Raw genomic sequence first — 24,174 nt, forward strand, 5'->3', positions numbered from 1 at the left:
TCTATAATCTCTCAGTTGCATTACTGTGATAGTGAAAGAAAAGCGTGATTACGAATGCCTTTTATTCATTGATGACTACCTTATTTTAAATTATATTCGTGCATCTTTAAATACTACTTAGGTTATTGAATGAGGATTAGTTCGAATATAGGGGTGTTAAAATATCACAACATTCGCAGGTATGCTTTTATATCAAATGTATTTATTTTACAGTAGATATTAAATTAAAAAATATAAAACTATCTAATCTCATGTACAATATTGATAACAATTCACGCAGGTAGCCTGGCTTTATTATCCCGTAATCTACTGTTTACCTACGGTCCCATTAGGTGGTACAATCCAACAGACCCGGAATTGCTCTCTTGCATGGTGACGTTACACTCGGAGACATGGCGCAGCCCGGTAAGTGAATGAAATGGGAACGCTTTTCATTTTAGATGCCCTACTTCTTCCACACAGAAGCATTTTCCTAGTTTTCATGCGCTAAATTACGAAACGCTTTGTATTAAATCGGTTTGTATAGTTTGGATTATCCAACGAATCAAGTTGTATTATCAATTGGTATGCTCGTAACAGGAGTAAAGTGCATATTTCAGGGGTAATACGACATTCTAGATTTCAGAGAGTATATATTCCGAAGTACAAAAGTAGAATAGTAAAACCACAAATTAAGGAGCATTAGAAAATACTTCGTTCACAGACGATTTGACGTGCACGTCCGTGTTCCTGTTTACGCGAGTGAACAGTCACTCAGTTTTTCACGTTTGTCATCCTTTGGTTGCATTTTTTGCAGGAGTGCACCGATTAGTTTTGCTGCACCTTATTTACTTCATCGCCACAGATATTGCAGTCATCTCTTTTTTTGAGGTCATTTTTGAAGTAGATTCTTACTTAGACATCGCTATGAAAGCTGCTAGGTAACGTATGGTATACGAATAAAGGACCTATCTCTCTGTTTTCTTTTATACTGTAACGTGAATTGTTTCACCCCAATTAAAATGCTTAAATCTACGGAGAAATATTTAATGTTCAGGTACTAGACTGGTCTCGGTTTGTATGAATAGCCAGGTCATTGCATGGCAGATTCGACCACACGCCCACATTCGCTCATCGTGCTTTAGACTTTAGCAACCATTCGAATTCACCCAGTTTTGAAAAAAAGTTGTTGCTGTATAGTTTTCAAACATTTTGAAACTGCACCGATTAATTTGTTGGCCAAGAATAACTAGTTTGTTTTTTTTTTTTCGCTAGCTCTCTTCTCACAATTTTTAGCATTCGGAAGATTTTACAAGATGTCAAGTATCTCCTGAAGCAATAAAGAAAATTAAATAATTCAAAAATGTTTTTATCCGCGTAAACTGAGGAGTTTCTTTCGTTTACACAGGGGTGTGCAAAGTCATTCCTGGAGGGCCGCAGTGGCTGCAGGTTTTTGTTCTAACCCATTTGCTTAATAAGAAGCACATATTGCTCTAGAAACACTTCTGCTTCATTTTAGTTATCTCCCTCGTTAAGATTTTGAACCCTTATTGCTTATTTAAGTCTTAAACAGCTGCATTCTTGGTTTGTAATTGCTCCTTATTAGCAATAAGATGCAAATGACAAAAGAAACCAGCAGTTATCCATTTTGCTTGTTACCCTTTATGCCTGTGTGTATTTATCAGGCACTATTTGGTTTAATTAAATACTTGGAAGGAAAGAGAAGAGAAAAAAGTGAAGGATTGAGAATTACCCATCCGTTTTACACTTCAAAATATTTGGATATCTTTAGAATGGAAAAAAAAATCTAGGATTTGAGAATGACTTGACATAGCAGAGTTAAAGCACTAACAAGCCATGAAATGTAATTATTGGCAAGGATTGTTTTCTAATTAAACAACTGGGTTGGAACAAAAACCCGCGGCCACTGCGGCCCTCCAGGAATGACTTTGCACACCCCTGGTTACGATATGATCTGAAATAAATCATTTTTTAAAAATGATGACCAGATACTGATTTCCGCTAAAATGATGTAGGTATTATCTATCATATAGTGCCTTTCATATATATCCATGCATCCATCCATCATATAGTGCCTTTCACATCTATCCATGCATCCATCCATCATATAGTGCCTTTCACATCCTATCTATCTCTATCATATAGTGCCTTTCACATCTATCTACCTTCCAACCTATCCCAATCTTTTTAAAGTTTATTTTCAATTAACTTACCTGTAAGGCAGAAATTTAGCAATATGAGTAATATGCTTCTTAATTCAAGTCTGGAAGACTGAGTAAAGGAGGCTGCTTCACCCTGCTGTCTCTTTCAGATTCCAAATCTCTGGTTAGCTCATTGACTGCTCCTGCGTTTTAATAGTATGAAGGAAATCAGTGCAACAAGACTTGAAATTTGCATAAAGGCAAAGCAGATACTTTAAAAACCCTTTAACATGATGAAAAAGCAGTTTATGGAAGATATTAATTCCCAACATATGATACTTTTAACATCCTGTAAATGTTAGCACATACTGAAGATCAACATATTCAATTTATAAAAAAATAAAAGTTTAGCATAACAGCTTAGCATGTGGTATGTTTTAAAAGGTGTTAACCATATTTTTCAAATGTTTTTCATATTTCCTCTTTAATTTTTTTCTTTAAGATGTATATCTTTAGAATATAATTTAGAATATCCCAATAACTGTCTTTGAGCTTAAAAGACCAGCTATACACAAAATGTGCAGGAAATGGTATTACCTTTCTTTTATTGAAAAAAAAAAAAAAAGTAAGGCAAATTCACAGACATGCAGTATTAAGTTCAAACAACATAATGGAAAATTGGGTTGAACTAAATGTTCTAAGGCTAAAAGCAATTGACTCTTTTTTTCCTTGCATTTATTGTGCCCAATCATAGACTAACGCTCTATCCAGGGTTATTTTCTGTATTTCAAGCTATGCTACTTAGAGAAGCAGCAGTCCTTGTAAGCATGAGTTGAATTTAACTGGTTTGAGTATACCTGTATTAGAGTATGTTAAACTAATACTGATAATTGCAACTTGTGCTGTCAAATGGCACTGTGCTGAAGTGTTTGTTCCCTGACATGTTTAAATACAGGCAGAATGAATGTGTGACTAATTGTGAACGAAAAGTCTTAATTTTAAACAATGTAGTTAGCCACCACTTTGATTACTTTTTAAAATGGATGTTTGCCCAAGATTGCGTTCAGAACAGTTTCATAGGACATGAAACAAATTGGAATTTTAAGAATCTGGGTTAACAACAGAAAAGCACATCTAAAATGACCACTTGTTCTTCATGTTTTTTTTTCCTTGCTCCACAGTATTCACCTCTTTTCTGCTCATTGCCCTGGCAGTCAGTGCGAAGGCTCTGACTCCTACTCACCATTTGTCCAGCACTGACGTTACCAGACTCCAGGCTACTTTGGATCAGCCTTTTGAAGACTTGCAGTCTGCATTTTACACCATTGTGGGGTTGAATAAACTTGGGACCCGAGTGTCAGATGAAAAGGTAAGTTCAGTGAATTAAAAATTTTCCAATAGTCAGCCACCCTCTTTTAATATGGACTAGTTTGCAATTACACTTCATTTGCATAATGTTTTCTTTACAGTATTTTTGTGGGCAATTCAATATTTATGTATTTATGAACAGTATGTCTTCTGGTTTTACCTCACTGTTCAGAGATTCATTAAAGTTGAAGATTGTGGGTTCGCTTCCCGGTTCCTCCCTGTGTGGATAGCGTTTTGAGTACTGAGAAAAGCGCTATATAAATGTAATGAATTATTATTATTATTACAAAGTTGATTTTGCTACTAAGAGTTACTTTTAAGCAAGTGTGCATTGAGTTGAATTTCTCTCATCCCCAGTGAGTTCCTATCATATTCATGTTGCTGTTTGAATAATCTTTTTATGACCCTCATCAGAGCAAATTCACCAGGATAGGTGACTGGTTTGATTTAATGCTGCAAAAACACTTGATAATGTATTTAATATGTGAAAGAAATGCTTTTTAATTAAACAGTGATAAATCAAAAAGTCATTGTGACATGGATTTTTAGTAAATTAAGTTAGTTTGGAGACAAGGTCAGAAAGGCAGGATGGCGTTGGTTTAGAGATTTGCAGAGAAGAGATGCTGGGTATATTGGGAAAAGGATGCTAAGGATAGAGCTGCCAGGTAAGAAGAAAAGGGGAAGGCCTAAGAGAAGGTTTATGGATGTGGTGAACGAGGGGGACATGCATGTGATGGGTGTAACAGAGCAAGATGCAGAGGACAGCAAGATAAGGAAGAAGATGATCCGCTTTGGCAACCCCTAATGGCTGAAAGAAGATTTTTATGGCAGTTTTTTCTTTGTGCTTTTTTCAACTTCACTTTTAATTTATTTTTTAAGAAAGGATACATCCACATTTATACATTATATGCTATACAGTTTTGGAAATACAGTTCTTAAAGCATATTTATATGGATCAGTGAGACAAAATAGTACATTAGAACAATATAGATGAGAACAGGCCTTGCAGCCCAACAAAGCTTGCCAGTCTTATCCACTTAATTCTTTAAAAAAAATAGTTTTAAAAGTCCCTAGAATTCTACTGTCTACCATACTACTTGGACACCAAAACTGTGCACAGTACTCAGATGAGGCCTCACCAGTGCATTATAAAGCTTGAGCATAATCTCCTTGGATTTATACTCCACACGTCGTGCTATGTAATCTAACATTCTGTTAGCCTTCTTAATGGCTTCTGAACACTGTCGGTAAGTTGATAGTGTTGTCCACTCCGATTCCTAATTCCTTCTCATAAGGTGTACTTTCGATTTTCAGACATCCCATTGTGTATTCAAACCCAACATTTTTACTTCCTCATGTAATACTTTGGGGAGGCACGGTGTAGTGTAGTGGGTAGCGCTGCTGCCTCGCAGTTGGGAGACCTGGGGACCCGGGTTCGCTTCCCGGGTCCTCCCTGCGTGGAGTTTGCATGTTCTCCCCATGTCTGCGTGGGTTTCCTCCGGGCGCTCCGGATTCCTCCCACAGTCCAAAGACATGCAGGTTAGGTGGATTGGCGATTCTAAATTGGCCCCAGTGTGTGCTTGGTGTGTGGGTGTGTTTGTGTGTGTGTCCTGCGGTGGGTTGGCACCCTGCCCGGGATTGGTTCCTGCCTTGTGCCCTGTGTTGGCTGGGATTGGCTCCAGCAGACCCCCGTGACCCTGTGTTCAGATTCAGCGGGTTGGAAAATGGATGGATGGATGTAATACTTTGCATTTACTGACATTAAATTTCATCTGCCTCAAATCTTCCCAAGCCTGTTTGAGGTCCAAAGGCCTCTGTAATGATTCCATATTATCTTTCAGTCCATCTATCTTGGTTTCATCTGCAAACTTAACCAGCTTGTTTCTTACATTCATATCCAAATTGTGTGTGTGTGTGTACGTATATAAAATATTAGCAGTGTCCTTAGCACTGATCCCCGTGCAACACCACTCTTAACATCATCCAATTATGATAGGGTTCCTTGCACTGTAAGCCCAGCCTCTCATGTGGCACCTTATCAAATAGTCAGTATAAATAATATCATACTAGCCGACGCCCGCCGTAGCATACGGCGGTGTAAGAATAGGAACGGAAAACGGTGAGAAAGGAATTCAGAAATCAAGAAGAAATAAATACTTCTTGAAAGATGCAGTGTGCATGTAGAATTTCCAGCCAAGCAGGATTACATATGAAAGTGATAAATGAGGCTTTCCAAATTTACGTACTGTGGCCATGGCATCCTGATAGTTTTGTTGCATGTATCTTGGACTTCCTGGAAATGTGGACGGTAATATGATCATTTTGCCTACACATACGTTGTTATTTTCAGCGTTTGTTTGCAGTGCGTCTGAAAGTCCTTTGTATTGTCCGACGCGTTGATCTTGTTGATGTAATCTGAGATAGTTGAGACGGACACCCTCTGTTTTAACATGCGCATCTACGACGTACTGTTGGAATAGTTTGCCGCTGGAGTGCAAAATACTAAATGTATTCCTCATTGCTAATCTGTATGCATAAAATTGCCATTGAGTAAGCCTTATTCGCTTGGCAGTTCTTTTATCGGGAACATGTTGTAAATCTTTGTGCCAGCCAATGTCTCCGCAAGGGAATAAAAGCAGGTAAACCATAGGATCGCAATTCATATTGAGCGCGGAAATCTGTTTACAAGAGTTGCCTATGGGATATATGCAAATGTCCCTTTCGGCAGGCGGTTCGCCGCCTTCTTCGATGAAAATCGCTGCAACATCGGTGTGACATGTCGAGGCATTGTATCGTTGTAAATCCTGCCTAGGGTTTTCAATGAAAACCATTCGTACAGATGCTGTTGGATTGGACTGAGCGATTTTATGCATGTTGTTTGTATGATTTAGCGAAGGGGTTGATGGTTCTGAGCATGGAATCTAGCTGGAGAAGTAAATTTTCGCTGCATACAGAGTTTGCTTTATTTTGTAAGCGTACTTCAGTAGCTTGTGCTGTGTCAAAAACATACAACTGTCCATATCCTGGAGAGGTAGAAGTGTTAGCGTATAGTGGAGAGATTTGGTGATAAATTTGCCCGTGTATTTTAAAACAGTATGGTCCATGGCGAGGAGGTTATCTGTGCACCCATGGAAGCAAACACTAGAGAAGAGATGTATTCTTGAATGTGTTCACGATAATTTTTAGCTTCTGATGTTTGCTGTGTAAGAAGCTGTTGTAAAGACACAGGTGGCTCCCGCAAAGGTGGTAAAGCTACTTTACCGTCGTGGCAGCACCTCGAGTACTTGTTGGATATATTACACTCAGCAGGCCAGTATAGTGCACGACATGGAAGAGGACGAATAGGAATCGAGAAATGCCGTGTGGGTGGGACCAATTTTGAAGTGGAAGCAGGACGAACCAGAAGAGAGATATATATGAGATGCTTCACTTTGATCATATACATTTGTTGCTTCTTCATAGAATTCCGGAATGCTGGTTAAACATGACCTCTCTCTTCTGCCATGTGTTGCTTAATCTTATCTTCTTATATAATACACTACCGTGGCAGTCTGTTTGTCTGTCCAGGATTTTAAATCACCTGTAGCTCACAAACCATTTTTTGACCTGAAATTTGGTACAGCTACAGTCATATGAAAAAGTTTGGGAACCCCTCTCAGCCTGCATAATAATTTACTTTCAACAAAAAAGATAACAGTGGTATGTCTTTCATTTCCTAGGAACATCTGAGTACTGGGGTGTTTTCCGAACAAAGATTTTTAGTGAAGCAGTATTTAGTTGTATGAAATTAAATCAAATGTGAAAGACTGGCTGTACAAAAATTAGGGTCACCTTGTAATTTTGCTGATTTTAATGCATGTAACTGCTCAATACTGATTACTTGCAACACCAAATTGGTTGGATTATCTCATTAAGCCTTGAACTTCATAGACAGGTGTGTCCAATCATGAGAAAAGGTATTTAAGGTGGTCAATTGCAAGTTGTACTTCCCTTTGACTCTCCTCTGAAGAGTGACAGCATGGGATCCTCAAGGCAACTCTCGAAAGATTTGAAAACAAAGATTGTTCAGTCTCATGGTTTAGGGGAAGGCTACAATAAGCTCTCTCAGAGGTTTAAACTGTCAGTTTCAACTGTAAGGAATGGAATCAGGAAATGGAAGGCCACAGGCACAGTTGCTGTTAAACCCAGCAGGTCTGGCAGACCAAGAAAAATACAGGAGCGGCATATGCGCAGGATTGTGAGAATGGTTACAGACAACCCACAGATCACCTCCAAAGACCTGCAAGAACATCTTGCTGCAGATGGTGTATCTGTATATCGTTCTACAATTCAGCGCAATTTGCACAAAGAACATCTGTATGGCAGGGTGATGTGAAAGAAGCCCTTTCTGCACTCAGGCCACAAACAGAGTTGCTTGTTGTATGCCAATGCTCATTTAGACAAGCTACATTCATTTTGGAACAAGTGCTTTGGACTGATGAGACAAAAATTGAGTTATTTGGTCATAACAAAAAGCACTTTGCATGGCGGAAGAAGGGCATATTCCAAGAAAAACACCTGCTACCTACTGTCAAATTTGGTGGAGGTTCCATCATGCTGTGGGGCTAGTTCAGGGACTGGGGCCCTTGTTAAAGTCGAGGGTAAGATAAATTCAACCCAATATCAACAAATTCTTCAGGATAATGTTCAAGCATCAGTCACAAAGTTGAAGTTACGCAGGGGTTGGATATTCCAACAAGACAATGACCCAAAACACAGTTCAAAATTTACGAAGGCATTCAAGCAGAGGGAGAAGTACAATATTCTGGAATGGCCGTCACAGTCCCCTGACTTGAATGTCATCGAAAATCTATGGGATGATTTGTAGCAGGCTGTCCATGCTCGGCAGCCATCAAATTTAACTGAATTGGAGAGATTTTGTATGGAAGAATGGACAGAAATACCTCCATCCAGAATCCAGACACTCATCAAAGGCTATAGGAGGCGTCTAGAGGCTGTTACATTTGCAAAAAGAGGCTCAACTAAGTATTGATGTCATATCTCTGTTGAGGTGCCCAAATTTATGCACCCGTCTTATTTGGTTATGATGCATATTGCATATTTTCTGTTAATCCAATAAAGTTAATGTCACTGCTGAAATACTACGGTTTCCATAAGGCATGTCATATATTAAAAGGAAGTTGCTACTTTGAAAGCTCGGCAATGATAAAAAATATCCAAAGAATTAAGAGGGGTTCCCAAACTTTTTCATATGACTGTATACTGTGTGATGTCTACTGTCTGTTTTCAGGGTGATGATTGACCTCCAGGGTTATTCCTCTTTTTGTTTTTATTTTATTTTATTGTAGAATGAACTCTCGGCAGTGGCCAGCAGGGCAGCTGTGCGGTGCATGCGCATGCGCGCTGTTCATTCCCTACCACATTTGCAGTCACTTCCCTTACCCCTTCATATTTTAAATCATTCTTGAGGCAGATTGAAGATTTAAGTGCCAGCTTAAGTGAAAATTTAAGGAAAACGTACTAAGTAATTGCAACACAAACACTGACTTAATCAGTTTTATTGCAAAAAGATGCCGATGAAAGAAGAGAAGAATCAGGCCGCTCGGGTGTAGAAAAGAAGAGCAGCTCAGATAGCAGCAAGCGCATCAACCTCTGAGAAAATGAATGCTAAATGTACAGAGAAAAAGTATGAAAACTAGGAATTCTCAAGTCAAGTGTATTCACTGCATGTTATTGTATAGTGTGCCGTTACTGGTGCTTAATAATTCCTTCAATTAATTTTCCTGTGATTCATGTTAAGTTTACTTGCCTGTAATTGCTTGGATCTGCCAGGCCACCCTTTTTTGTGTAATGGGATATTTGCTATTTTTCCAATATGCAGTGACTTCCTAAAAATATTTTGTCAAGGATTTATAAATATTTACTCACTGACCTTAAGAACTCCAGAGTAAATATTATTTTGTCCTTTGTTGGTGATTTGTTTGATTTCATCCTATTCAATTTAAGCAGTACTTCTCCCTCTTGAGTTTCTAAATCCCTCAGCACCTCCATAGTAGTCTCATTTACCACTGGGAGGTTATGTACTTCCTTACATGTGAAGACCCACAAAAAAAAAGTGTGTTAAGAGCAATACAGTGCTGAATAAATGCAAACATGACATATCAAATTACAGACCCTTTTCACAGCACTCTGTATTTTCTGGGATGGTGAGAGGGCATGTTGTAGGTACCTCACATTCCTAGATAGGCAGTAATATGTTTTATCTTCAGATGTACTGCTTAAACTGTCATCCCAGGTAAAACCAACCAATTTGCAAACATCCACACTAACTCTACATATTCTAAACCTAGATGCCCAACTCCAATCCTGAAGAGCCACAGTGGTTGCATGTTTTCATTCTAACCATTTTCTTAGTGACCAGTTTTTGTTTTTAATTAATGTCTTTTAATTGATTTGATTTTTTAAGACTCAGACCCTGTAAATCAGGGATGAACTGTATCAGCCCTAGAGGGCAGCAATTGCTCCAACCCAATTCCTTAATTAAAAAACAATCATCCATCCATCCTCTTCCGCTTATTCGAGGTCGGGTCGCGAGGGCAGTAGCTTGAACAGAGATGCCCAGACTTCCCTCTCCCCGGCCACTTCTTCTTGCTCTCCGGGGAGAATCCTGAGGCTTTCCCAAACCAGTCGGGAGACATAGTCCCTCCAGCATGTCCTGGGTCTCCCAGTTGGACGTGTCCGGAACACCTCACCAGGGAAGCATCCAGGAGGCATCCTGATCAGATGCCCGAGCCACCTCATCTGATTCCTCTCAATGTGGAAGAGCAGTGGCTCTACTCTGAGCCCCTCCCGGATGACTGAGCTTCTCACCCTATTTTTAAGGGAAAGCCCAGACACCCTGCGGGGAAACTCATTTCAGCCGCTTGTATTCACGATCTCGTTCTTTCGGTCACTACCCATACCTCATGACCGTAGGTGAGGGTAGGAACATAGATTGACTAGTAAATTGAGAGCTTTGCCTTTCTGCTCAGCTCCTTTTTCACCATGACAGACCGATGCAGAGCCCGCATCACTGCGGTCGCCACACCGATCCGCCTGTCGATCTCATGCTCCATTCTTCCCTCGCTCGTGAACAAGATCACGAGATACTTGAACTCCTCCAGTTTGAGCAGGATCTCGCTCCCAAACCTGAGAGGGCATTCCACCCTTTTCTGGCTGAGGACCATGGTCTCGGATTTGGAGGTGCTGATTCCCATCCCAGCCGCTTCACACTCGGCCGCGAACCAATCCAGAGAGAGCTGAAGATCACAGCCTGATGAAGCAAACAGGACAACATCATCTGCAAAACGCAGTGACCCAAACCTGAGTCCACCAAACCGGACCCCCTCAACACCCTGGCTGCGCCTAGAAGTTCTGTCCATAAAAGTTATGAACAGAATCGGTGACAAAGGACAGCCCTGGTGGAGTCCAACTCTCACTGGAAACGGGCTCGACTTACTGCCGGCAATGCGGACCAAGCTCTGACGCCGGTTGTACAGAGACCGAACAGCCCTTATCAGGGGGTCCGGTACCCGATACTCCCGGAGAACCCCCCCACAGGATTCCCCGAGGGATGCGGTCAAACGCCTTTTCCAAGTCCACAAAACACATGTAGACTGGTTGGTCCAACTCCCATGCACCCTGTAGGACCCTGCTAAGGCTGTACAGCTGGTCCACTGTTCCGAGACCAGGACGAAAACCACACTGTTCCTCCTGAATCCAAGGTTCGACTATCCGACGGACCCTCCTCTCCAGAACCCCCGAATAGACTTTTCTAGGGAGGCTGAGGAGTGTGATCCCTCTGTAGTTGGAACACACCCTCTGGTAAAGAGGGGGACCACCACCCCGGTCTGCCAATCCAGAGGCACTGTCCCCGATATCCATGTGATGTTGCAGAGACGTGTCAACCAAGACAGTCCTACAACATCCAGAGCCTTGAGGAACTCCGGGCATATCTCATCCACCCCCGGGACCCTGCCACCAATGAGTTTTTTGACCACCTCGGTGACCTCAGTCCCAGAGATGGAGGAGCCCACCTCTGAGTCTCCAGACTCTGCTTCCTCAGTGGAAGGCATGTTAGTGGGATTGAGGAGGTCTTCAAAGTACTCCCCCCACCGACCCACAACATCCCGAGTCGAGGTCAGCAGAGCACCAGCCCCACCATATAGTATTGACACTGCACTGCTTCCCCCTCCTGAGACGCCGGACGGTGGACCAGAATCTCCTCGAAGCCATCGAAAAGTCATTCTCCATGGCCTCCCCAAACTGCTACCACGCCCGAATTTTTGCCTCAGCAACCACCGAAGCCGCATTCCGCTTGGCCTGCCGGTACCTATTAGCTACCTCCAGAGTCCCACAGGACAAAAGGGTCCGGTAGGACTCCTCCTTCAGCTTGACAGCATCCCTCACCGCCAGTGTCCACCAACGGGTTCAGGGATTGCCGCCACGACGGGCACCGACCACCTTACGGTCACAGCTCCGGTCAGCCGCCTCAACAATAGAGGCACGGAACATGGCCCATTTGGACTCAATGTCCCCCACCTCCCTCGGGACGTGGTCGAATTTCTGCCGGAGGTGAGGGTTGAAGCTACTTCTGACGGGACTCTGCCAGACTTTCCCAGCAGACCCTCACAACATGTTTGGGCCTACCAGGCCTGACTGGCATCCTCCCCAACCATCGAAGCCAACTCACCACCAGGTGGTGATTAGTTGACAGCTCCGCCCCTCTCTTCACCCGAGTGTCCAAGACATGTGGCTGCAAGTCCGACAACACAACCACAAAGTCGATCATCAAACTGAGGCCTAGGGTGTCCTGGTGCCAAGTGCACATATGAACACCCCTATGCTTGAACATGGTGTTTGTTGTGGACAATCCGTGATGAGCACAGAAGTCCAATAACAAAACACCACTCAGGTTCAGATCAGGGGGGCCATTCCTCCCAATCACACCCTTCCAGGTCTCACTGTCATTGCCCACGTGAGCATTAAAGTCTCCCAGCAGTACGAGGGAGTCCCCAGAAGGTATGCCCTCTAGCACCCCCTCCAGGGACTCCAAAAAGGGTGGGTACTCGAAACTGCTGTTCGGTGCATACGCACAAACAACAGTTAGGACCCGTCCCCCCACCCGAAGACGAAAGGAGGCTACCCTGTCGTCCACCGGGTAAACCCCAATGTACAGGCTCCAAGTCGGGGGGCAATAAGTATGCCCACACCCGCTCGGCGCCTCTCACTGGGGGCAAGTCCAGAGTGGTAGAGTCCAGCCCTTCTCAAGGAGATTGGTTCCAGAGTCCAAGCTGTGCATCGAGGTAAGCCCAACAATATCTAGCCGGAACCTCTCGACCTCGCGCACTAGCTCAGGCTCCTTCCCCTTCAGAGAGGTGACATTCCACGTCCCAAGAGCCAGCTTCTGTAGCCGAGGATCGGACCGCCATGGTCCCCACCTTCGGCCACCACCCAACTCACACTGCACCCGACCTCCTTGGCCCCTCCCATAGGTGGTGAGCCCATGGGAAGGGGGACCCACTTCGCCTCTTCGGGCTGTGCCCGGCCGAGCCCCATGGGTGCAAGCCCGGCCACCAGGGCTCGCCATCGAGCCCCACCTCCAGGCCTGGCTCCAGAGGGGGGCCCCGGTGACCCGCGTCCCGGCAAGGGAAAACGGCGTCCATATTTTTTATTCATCATGGAAGGTCTGCTGAACCGCACTTTGTCTCATCCCTCACCTAGGACCAGTTTGCCTTGGGTGGCCCTACCAGGGGCATAAAGGCCCAGACAAGAGCTCCTAGGATCACTGGGACACGCAAACCCCTCCACCACGATAAGGTGGCGGTTCGAGGAGGGGTCATTAACATTATTAAATAGGGCCTGTTATTGGCAGTGTTTTAACTCTGCAATGTGAGATCACTCTTAAATCGCAGATTTTTTTCCCTTCTTATGATTGTTTCAGAACTATCATTTAAAAAAAAATTCAAATTAACAATATTTTGTTTTTTTAAAAAAAAAAAACAAGCTAATGGGTGGGTGGTTTACATTTATAGTGAGGAACATAAGTATTTGAACACCCTGTGATTTTGCAAGTTCTCCCACTTAGAAATCATGGAGGGGTCTGAAATTCACATTGTAGGTGCAGTCCCACTGTGAGAGACAGAATGTAAAAAAAAAAAAAAAAAAATTCAGGAAATCCCATTGTATGATTTGTACAGAATTTATTTGTATTGCACTCCTGCACATAAGTATTTGAACACCTGAGAAAATCAGTGTTAATATTTGGTACAGAAGCCTTTGTTTGCAATTACAGAGGTCAAACGTTTCCCGTAGTTCTTGACCAGGTTTGCACACACTGCAAAAGGGATTTTGGCCCACTCCTCCACACAGATCTCCTCTAGATATGTCAGGTTCCGGGGCTGGCGCTGAGCAACATGGAGTTTCAGCTCCCTCCAAAGATTTTCGATTGGATTTAGGTCTGGAGACTGGCTAGGCCACTCCAGAACCTTGATATGCTTCTTACGGAGCCACTCTTTGGTTATCCTGGCTTTGTGCTTCGGGTCATTGTCATGTTGGAAGACCCAGCCACGACCCATCTTCAGTGCTCTGACTGAGGGAAGGAGGTTGTTGCTCAAAATCTCACATTACATGGCACCATTCATCCTCTCCTTAATGCAGTGCAGTCGTCCTGTCCCCTTCGCAGAAAAGCACCCCCAAAGCATGATGTTTCCACCCCCATGCTTCACAGTAGGGATGGTGTTCTTGGGATGCAGCTCCTCCTTCTGTTTCCTCCAAACATGGCGAGTGAAGTTTAGACCAAAAAGTTCTATTTTGGTCTCATCTGACAACATGACTTTCTCCCATGCCTCCTCTGGTTCATCCAGATGGTCATTGGCAAACTTCAGACGGGCCTGGACATGTGATGACTTGAGCAGGAGAACCTTCTGTGCAATGCGTGATTTGAAACCATGACAGCATAGTGTTCTACCGACAGTGAACTTTGAACCTGTGGTCCCAGCTCTCTTCATGTCATTGACCAGCTCCACCTGTGTAGTTCTGGGCTGATTCCTCACCTTTCTTATCATCTGTGATACCCCACGAGGTGAGATCTTGCATGGAGCCCCATCCCAAGGGAGACTGACAGTCGTCTTTAGCCTCTTCCATTTTCTGACAATTGCTCCAACAGTTGATCTATTTTCACCAAGCTGCTTGGCAATTGCCCCGTAGCCCTTTCCAGCCTTGTGAAGGTCCACAATTTTGTCTCTGGTGTCTTTTGACAGCTCTATGGTCTTGCCCATGGTAGTAGTTGGAGTCTGACTGACTGTGGGGTGGACAGGTGTCTTTAAAGAGCTCAGACAGGTGCTACTAATTAAGATTACTAAGTGGAGTAGAAGTGGACTTCTTAAAGGCAGAGTAACAAGTCTTTGAGAGCCAGAATTCTTGCTGATTGCCAGGTGTTCAAATACTTATGTGCAGCAGTGCAATACAAATAAATTCATACAATGTGATTTCCTGAATTTTTTTTTACATTCTGTCTCTCACAGTGGGAATGCACCTACAATGTGAATTATAGACCCCTCCATGATTTCTAAGTGGGAGAACTTGCAAAATCGCAGGGTGTTCAAATACTTATGTTCCTTACTGTATATGTAATGCCTAATTTTAATAGATAAGGCATAGAGAGGAATGATTGTCATTTAATCTTCCCGTTCTGTTCAAATTAATTTTTTTATTTCAGCTACCCTTGTTGCTGAAAATCATTCAATTTGTATTTCATTGGCTTAATTTTTTTTGTTTGGTTATGACAGGCTTTTGGAGCATTTATTTATTTATTTATACATACATACATACTCTGATCTAGAAAGAGATCAAAATGACATCATAGAATACCATACATTTATGTTGATATTAAATTAACCCATATTTCAAAATTTTTCAATCCTCAATAAATACAAATTTCTAGTAATCACAAATCCCCAATAACAATGCAATTGTATATACAACAACAGGAATAATACAGTAGAGAATAGTAGATCACCTGAATAATGCAATGCATAATCCAGTCGTTCTGTCAGTTACTCTGCATGCGTACTCTTTGCAGATTTACTGCTTTCCTTTCACACAAGTGCTTCTGGTCTTAATATTTTATTGTGTACATACCTGACATATTTTGTGACTCTTGACTGTGTCTCTGGCAGAGTTGTTTGAGGAGTTGATGCCCAATTCCTCTTGGCTGGTGTCATCTTCTATCAATGTGAGGTGCCATACAAATTTTTGCCCAGCTAAGATTATCATTCTATTCAGTTTTCCACTGTTCCAATCTTTGTATATTTAATTTCATATACCGTAATGAAGGCACTAGGCACTGGTATCAATAATGTTATAAAAAAGATAAAGTGGCCAACGGGCAGCCTTGAGCTGGCAGGTGTGAGTGGCTTTGCTCAGGTTGTTAACATCTATTGCACGGTGATCTATGGTAATCTGTGGCTTCCTGTCTTCTGTGCAGCTCAGCTTGTCATGATTGTGCAGCATACTCATCAGTGACACATTTTTGTTTTTCGTGCGGCAATAGGATACAACAGAAAGGCTTTAAAGTGAAGGCTAACTTACAAAAAGTTACCTTCCTGTTCTTTTAAAGGTGATTTTAATAGAATAATTACAGAAGAGAGTTAAGATCATTATACTATGACAAAAACAAATTTTTTATTAATGTAAATGTAATATTATTTCCCTGTTCTTAGGGTTAGAGAGAAAGAAAATGATAGGTAAAGATGAATTAGAGTGACTCATTCATTTTGAAACTGGTTGGAACAAAAACCTGCAGCCATATTGATTCTCCAGGACTAAACTTGGAAACTATGTTCCCATACTATGCAGTCCTCCTTTTTAGTAGAGGAGGAAAACTGTGGGAATAATTTTAATTTGAGAAAACGTTTTTTTTTTTTTTTTAATAATGTGTACATGTATTAAGAGTGGAAACATGCTACAAGAAAAACATTTATCTTAATGTAATCTTTTTTTTGTTTAGATCCCAGAGTCCTATATTAATAATATGCAGTTGGCACAAGGTGGAGCTAAATGTACCGGTTTCTTATTTAAAAAAAAAAAAAAAAAAGTACATTTACTAGTCCACATTTAAATGTTAGAGTAATTTTTGTATTCATCACATGGATTGAGGTAAATCTATTACCTTTAGATATATGTTGATTAAATAAGCAGAACATCCCCAATAGGTATCACCTTATGATAAACTGAGTAAAATGATGGTACTATAGGTGTTTTGTTTTTTGTATTTTCTAGAGCGCTTGCCAGTTCCTCAGGTCTAACCTTGATTCCTCAAGCATTGATTCTCTCTTCTACGCTTCAGAGGCTAGTCAGGCGCTGTCAGACTGTGAGGTAAGTAAAGATCTACCAAAGTAACCTCCTAATGAACTGGAGTTTTTTTTGAAAGAGTAGGGTTTTTTTTTTATCCCGTTTGTATTGATGTTTATTTTTACCCATTTGTGCATAATTCGTCTTTTATGGTCTCTTGAAGTTTGTAGGTTTTTCTGATGCAGTGTTCAACTTTCTGTCCTGGATGGTTGGCTTTGGTAAAGTTGGCTTGGCTTGAGGTATTGGAAGTGGTATAGAACTTCCAAGCTTTCTCTGGATTGCTTGGATTTAGTTACTTGGCCAAAGACAATTTCATAGAGGTATTTGATTATTTTTATTTTGCTAGGCTGTCCTTAACTCTTGTGAGTCTTTGCAAAAGAGTTCAGAGAGATTTTTGAATTCTTCTGTTCATCTTGGTTGTTTTTGTATTAGCATTAAGATAATATGAAGTACTTTTATATCAAGAAGAATCAGATGAAGTGGAATGGTGAAAAGAGCCATAGTATTGAGAAAACCCTGTTTTAAAATTGTTCAGAATATGTTTGGATTTGTTTTCATTTAATTGCAAAGGGTATTAGCAGTCACCTGGGGTTAAACGGCCACAGTATAGTGATGCATTTGGTAGGACATCCTAGTTGAGACAGGATTTTATAGAGAGTTTCCAAACTGATGAAATTAAAGCCTTCATCGGATTTATTAAAGCAGTTTTTGCTGTACTTTCCAGCATTTCTCTTTGATTTGTCAAGTAACAAATATTTTGGCAGTGTCTCAGGATAGTCTGAAGCCACCCTGGAACTTGGAAAAGATTTCCTTAGTAAGAGGGACTGGTGATTTAGGAGCACATATGAGATATAGTGTCCTCTAATCACCACACACACTGATTCATTATCTTTATTAAAATGGTTATAATGTTAGAAGGTGTGGTGTGTTTGTTTGTTTATCCAGATGTTTCCAGAGGCCTTTTAGATCTTGTGTTCCAAGCCTTCACAGCAGCTTTGAATGTCTCTGCAGGATTGACAGTGGGGCCACAGCTCATATCCTACTAGAATTGGTGGCTCTCCCAGAGGTGGGTTTTCTGAATGTTGAGGAACTGCTGAAATGGTGGTGTTTGTCACTACGCATACACAGTTCAGCAGTTGTTCAAAGTGATGTTTTGGTAGCATTGTCTTTTGGAGGACTTCATTTTTTTTGTACCTGAGTAGACTCTGTCCATTCCAGATTGTTGCATGTAATGTCTTTGTCACCTAGAAAGAACTTGGCGTATTGTGGCCTTTAGCAAAACTTTGAATGTTCTTTACTTTTTCCTTTCACCATTTGCTTTTGAAGTAATGGACGTCCATCATTGTTTCAGTTTTGCTTCATACTTCTGTTGTGATATAGCACAACTTTACCACACACAAGTATAGGAGGTCTTTGGATTCTGTATAGTTTTTATCAATTCAGTCCTGGTAGTGTTGTGGATATTACTGGTGCCTGTTTTTATGGATGGCAATAGAGAGACCTCTGCACTCATGTTCTAAGGATTTTGAGCATGGGGAAGGTGCTATTTTAGTGAAATGTAATATTAGTGTCGGTGTTATGAAGGTTTTTGAGTTTAACAAAGAGCTTTCCTTCTTCAAAAAAACATCTCAATCAGGTTTGTGAGAACTTCATCTTTAAGGAACCAAGCTAGAGGTCTGTGAAGTTGTTTTCCATCAATACTCATATGTACAGTAGATAAATCTTAAGATATCCACCTAACAACACTTAAGATTATATCAGTGTTGTTGCCTTTAAAACATTCTTCCTATCTTCTGGGAGGATTGCTACACCAATGTCAAAATACTCACTGAGACAAATAAGACCATCACTGGAGCCCCGATCTCACAGAAGCAACTCCAGTAAACCAGTCGGCACAATTCATCACTCTACTAATTGAATGAAAACTTCATTCCCTGAAGTATGGAGCTAAAGAAAATGCTGGGAACCACCTGGGAATATTATGTGCAGTTGTGGTGACCGCACTTCAAAAAAGACATAGCAGCACTTGAAGATGTGCAGATGAGACCAACTGAGTACATCCCAGAGCTTAGGGACATGTCATGCTCTTGGATTCTCGGAGAATTAAACCTGTTTAGTCTCCGGCAGAGCAGACTGCATGGCAACCTAATCCAGGTCTTCAAAATCCTCAAAGGCATTGATAAACTAGATATAGCTGAATTCATTCAACTAAATAGTGAATCACGTATATGGTGACCCCATGGAAATTAAGAGGAAATGCATTTAAGACTGAAGCCATTGAATATGTTCTTTACTGAAAATTGTGAGAATCTGTAACAACCTTTAAGAAATCTCCGGGTGAGATATTGGTACAGCTTATTGATTAGCTAAATAAATGAGTTTTACGGACCGAATGATCTCTTCTTGTTTGTTAAATGTCTTACATTCTTGTATAATAGACACGAAACAGATCATCATTGACTTTAGAAGAAAAATTTCATACAACCAGTAATGTACCATAGATTGCACCATATAAGGGTTAGTGGAATTGTTTGAAAATGAGCAGTATAACTATTAATAAAGTGATGCAAAGAAAACTGTAGTGTTTCACCACAGGAAATCCTTACTCACAAGCAACCTAGTCCGTGGCCTATAGATGCTTTTTCTTCACTAAACTAGACATGGGAAAGCTGGAATTGGGCAACTGTGTAACTAGCTCCTTTGAAAAAAAGGAAAATGCCACCATGAACAGTACAAATAAACACTACAGATAAGGCATGAGGAGGCCCCAGGCTGCAATAGCACACTAAATAAATGCTCTTACACAGAGAAATTCAATCAACATTAAATTGTTCATTCTACAATTGAAGAAATCTTGATAGTTTACTTTATGATAGGCTCCTATTTACTTAAATGCTTGGAATTAAACAAGCTGACATCTGTGCAGTCCCACTGACTGTGGAATGAGCAACAAAATTACCTGGCCATTGGGATAGATCAAAGAAAACCTACAAATAACAAGCAGGTAATGTGGGAAAAAATTCAATGCTAAATGATCCTGCTTGTTCTTTCCACCGAAATTCTGCTTTAGCAGTCCCTGACAAGTTGTAGAGTCCTACAGTGCAGAATAAAAACAAAATGAGATCATTTGTTCCTTCAGGAATTAACCTATAGTGCTAAAGTGTAGCACAACTGGTTCTATAAAGTATATTTTGGGATTTCAAGTAAGTGTATTTTTTTATTTGTTTCAGCATGTTGTCATTTGTTTGTTATTCCATAGATGAAAACTTTAGATTTTTTTCCCTGGAAAATAAAATTCACCTTGAGTTGTCTTGACATTTCTTTTGGACTTTTGATACTTGACTATTACAGTTTATGTAGGTACAAAAAAAATTTGATACTCACAATGAATCTATACATATCCATTTAGCTTTGTAGATTAAAAAAAGTGTAATTCTGGATCTAGATGTAGCTTACTTTTATTTATGTCTGTATTCAGGTGCCTGTATCAAATGAAACTCGTGACTTACTTTTGGCAACTATAAGTGAAGATTCATCAGTATCTCAGATCTACCATGCTGTTTCTGCCCTCACTTCTCTTGGACTACCTCTTTCGTCCCAAGAGGTAGTGAGCGCTTTAACAGCTCGTATCACCAAAGAAGACAATGTTCTTGCGTAAGTTTGTTTTTGTATTGGGTTTAGCATCTCTTTTAACAGTTGAAGGCTGTATATAGTTGTGGCATTTAACAACAATGAGCAATAAAACATTAATTGATTTAAGGATAAATACTGCTTATCAGTGGATCAGTTATTAAATGTCTTAATATCATCCTACAAATGGATGTTGGAATATAGAGAATATAAATTAAATATAAAATGTAATTTACATTTTTGACCATTTTGCTTATACAGCGATTCAAAGTAAATACTTTTAAGTATTTGGATGGGCTACCATTCTTTCTGAAAACACAGTCATAAGTTTTATTTAGCACAATTTCCTGCATTTAAATTTAGTTGTTAAATAACAATAAAAGCAAACTACATGCTAATAGCTGATAGCATTACTAGAGGAAGCATTAAGTAAAAAAACCTTTTACTATCAATTTAAAAAAATAAAACCTTGGGAGTTTCTTTGATGAAAATATTATCAATTTGAAATGGTAAAGTTTATATGATCTGTTCTATCCAAAGTGTATTTTCTTCTTATATAATACGCTACCGTGGCTGTCCGTTTAGGATTTTAAATCACCTGTCGCTCACAAACTGCTTGACCTATTGACCTGACATTTGGTACACATACTGTATACTACGTGACGTCTACTATCCGCTTTCAGGGTGATGATTGACCTTCAAGGTTATTCCTCTTTTTATTTTATTATATTGTAGAATCAACTCTCGGCGACGGGTGTGTGGCGCATGTGTAGGGGCGCCATTCTCATTCCCTACCACCTTTGCCGTCACTTCACCTATCTCTTCATATCTTAAATCATTCTTGAGGCAGATTGAAGACTTTAGTGCCGGCTTAAGTGAAAAATTAAGGAAAACATACTAAGTAATTGCAACACAAACACTGACTTAATCAGTTTTAATGCGAAAACATGCCGACAAAAGGAGAAGATGCGGGCCGCTAGGGTGGAGAAAAGAATTGCTGCTCATGAAGCAGCAAGCACATCAACCTCTGAGCAAATGAATGCTAAACATACAGAGAAAGAGGATGAAAACTAGGAATGATCAAGTCAAGTGTATTCACTGCACGTTATCGTGCACTGCGCCGTTACTGGTGTATAAATATTACAGATTTCCCATTTATAACTTCAGAGCACTGTGCACAATACAGATAATTATAATTTTAGAAAATGCCATTTGATTAAAATGCAAAACAATGAGAAATAAAAATTAAACTTGAATTGTAATCTTCCTGAAATATTTTTACAATTATTGTGGCATATTTTATCAAAGGAATACTCCTCCCAGAAATATCCATCCATTATCCAACCCGCTATATCCTAACACAGGGTCACAGCCAATCCCAGCCAACACAGGGCACAAGGCAGGAACAAATCCTGGGCAGGGCGCCAGCCCACCGCAGGGTACACACACACACACCCACACACTGAGGACAATTTAGAATCACCAATCCACCTAATTTGCATGTCTTTCGACTGTGGGAGGAAACTCACGCAGACATGGGGAGAACATGCAAACTCCACGCAAGGAGGACCCGAGAAGTGAACCCAGGTCTCCTTACTGCGAGGCAGCAGCGCTACCACTGCACCACCATGCCGCCCCCACCCAGAAATATTTTTTTTATATGTTACTTACCACGTGAAGTTTGTAGTGAAGGCTGGAAAAAAATTTTAATGTCATATTTTCATACAGAATGGAGAGTTGAAAAAAGTTTATGATGTAACAGAATCAAATGGCTACCAATGCTGTACAAAGGCAAACAATATGGAAAAACATCCATTGATCATTTATCCCATCACTTGCTCAAAATGTAATGCATGCTGCCTCTCCCACGCATTCATTGGTTGAGTCTTCAGTTCAAAAGTGCAGTATTATGGCAATGTGTTTTTATATTTATAATGTGCAGTGATAATTCTGGAAGTATCTGTTTAACAACACAAAAGCATGTGTTTTAAACACATCTTGAGTTTACTTGATCTAAAATTGTTCCTTGTCAACTAATCTATATAATAAAAGCCCAGCGTGGTGTCCGTGTCCGGGTCCTGGTTCCTTTTGGCTGTATAGCCGCCCCATAGAAAAGCCCCAGTCCTTCCCCTCTCAGAATTCCTGCTTACCCCCCTCCGTTCTTTCCCCTTTGCTTTTATTTTTCCTGTTCCCGAAAATCTTTTCAAAAGAAAAGTAAAGAAATAGACAGAGCGTCACATTAACGTCTTCTCCCCTCTGCCCCTACAACGTCCACCGCGCTTCTCGCGTTTTTATTTATACAAACACATTACATATAAAAACTATTTACAAAAAAAAAATTAATCCAATTTTCCACAGAACTATTTACAATACACATAGACTTTATACAAAAAAAATCCTAATTATATATTCTCAACAAGTGAAAATTAAAGAAAATATATTTTATATATATATATATATATATATAGAGCATACCTTTTCAAAACAAAAGTAAAGAAAATAGACAGAGCGTCACATTAACGTCTTCTCCCCTCTGCCTATTAAATAATAAATGAAATCGATTATAAATTATTAACACAAAGTAAATGAAATAAAAAAAATCACGAAAGAAACAGAAACCACAACCTACCCTTACAGCATCCCCCGTGCTTCTGGCGTTAGAGCCAAAAACATGGTGTATGCAGGTTATGAGGTGTGACGCTAATTAACGCTCGTACTACAACAGATTATATTGTTGATATACTATTAACTATTTACAGGGATCAACTCTTTTGGGGAAGTTCATAACAAAAAAAAAAAAAAATTATAAATAACATTTACACTTTGCTACATGTGCACTTGAGTATTTCGAGCCCCGCGTCTGAGTCGGATGGGTGTTTCAAGCCGCGATTTTCTATTTTCTCCCTTCCAGCCCACTATGCCTTTCCGTCTTCAGCTACCCATGTGCACTTGTACGGAGGAGACCTTATCGAACAATGCCGAAACGAAAGGCAACTGAACCTGCTCCTGCGAGAGAGGACACATTACAGCGTGATCACGAAGCAAACAGGCAAAGGCGTGCCAGTCGCTCGCAAGAAACGGACACTCAGCATTCACACAGATTAGCTCAACGACGTGTCTCTGCCACACAACGAAAGGCAACTGAAACCCTACAGAGAGAGAAGACAGATTACGCCGTGATCACGAAAGAAAGAGGCAAAAGCGTGCCAATGAGACACCCGACGAGAGATCCTTACGATTGCAAAACAACCGTAATATACAGAAATGTACGGTCTCCCAAGAAACTCCGAGTGAACGCTCTCGCCGTTCCCGCTCGCAACAAACTGACACTTAACCACTCACAGACATTACCGCAATGACGCGTCTCCACTCCTCTTCCTTACAACCATTTACACAATGTATGCGATTCTGATTAGTCTGCGTCCCACACTTCGTGAATCATGGGTTTTGTTTTGAAATTTTGTTTCCCATGCAAAAATCAAATGCGGTGCGATGAAGGATCCAGTTCACGACTGCCAGGCGCGTTTAAACAGGGAGTCCTTCAACTGTGGTCATCCAACGCGCAGCGTAGCGCGCGCCAAGTCGATAGTCTTTGTAATGATATTTCTTCAGTAATTGTTACAGATTAAGTGTTACTGCTTTA

At 40.8% G+C, this 24,174-nt stretch overlaps 1 protein-coding gene across 2 annotated transcripts in view; it reads left to right on the top strand.

Moving 5' to 3' along the window:
- The first annotated feature begins 316 nt into the window (after positions 1 to 316).
- rpn2 (ribophorin II) overlaps positions 317 to 24,174 on the top strand; it is an 85,860-nt gene continuing 62,002 nt past the window's right edge. The window contains exons 1-4 of one of the 2 annotated variants that reach the window (XM_051932565.1): positions 317 to 405; positions 3,323 to 3,510; positions 16,830 to 16,925; positions 20,380 to 20,555. In XM_051932565.1, the coding sequence (XP_051788525.1) occupies positions 393 to 405; positions 3,323 to 3,510; positions 16,830 to 16,925; positions 20,380 to 20,555 (473 nt within the window). In that variant the 5' untranslated portion in view covers positions 317 to 392. The remainder of the gene's footprint in view (positions 406 to 3,322; positions 3,511 to 16,829; positions 16,926 to 20,379; positions 20,556 to 24,174) is intronic. The other variant, XM_028812116.2, reaches the window with a different exon arrangement.

The sequence above is a fragment of the Erpetoichthys calabaricus genome, chromosome 10, assembly GCF_900747795.2.
Source record: "Erpetoichthys calabaricus chromosome 10, fErpCal1.3, whole genome shotgun sequence".
Classification (NCBI taxonomy): Eukaryota; Metazoa; Chordata; class Cladistia; order Polypteriformes; family Polypteridae; genus Erpetoichthys; species Erpetoichthys calabaricus.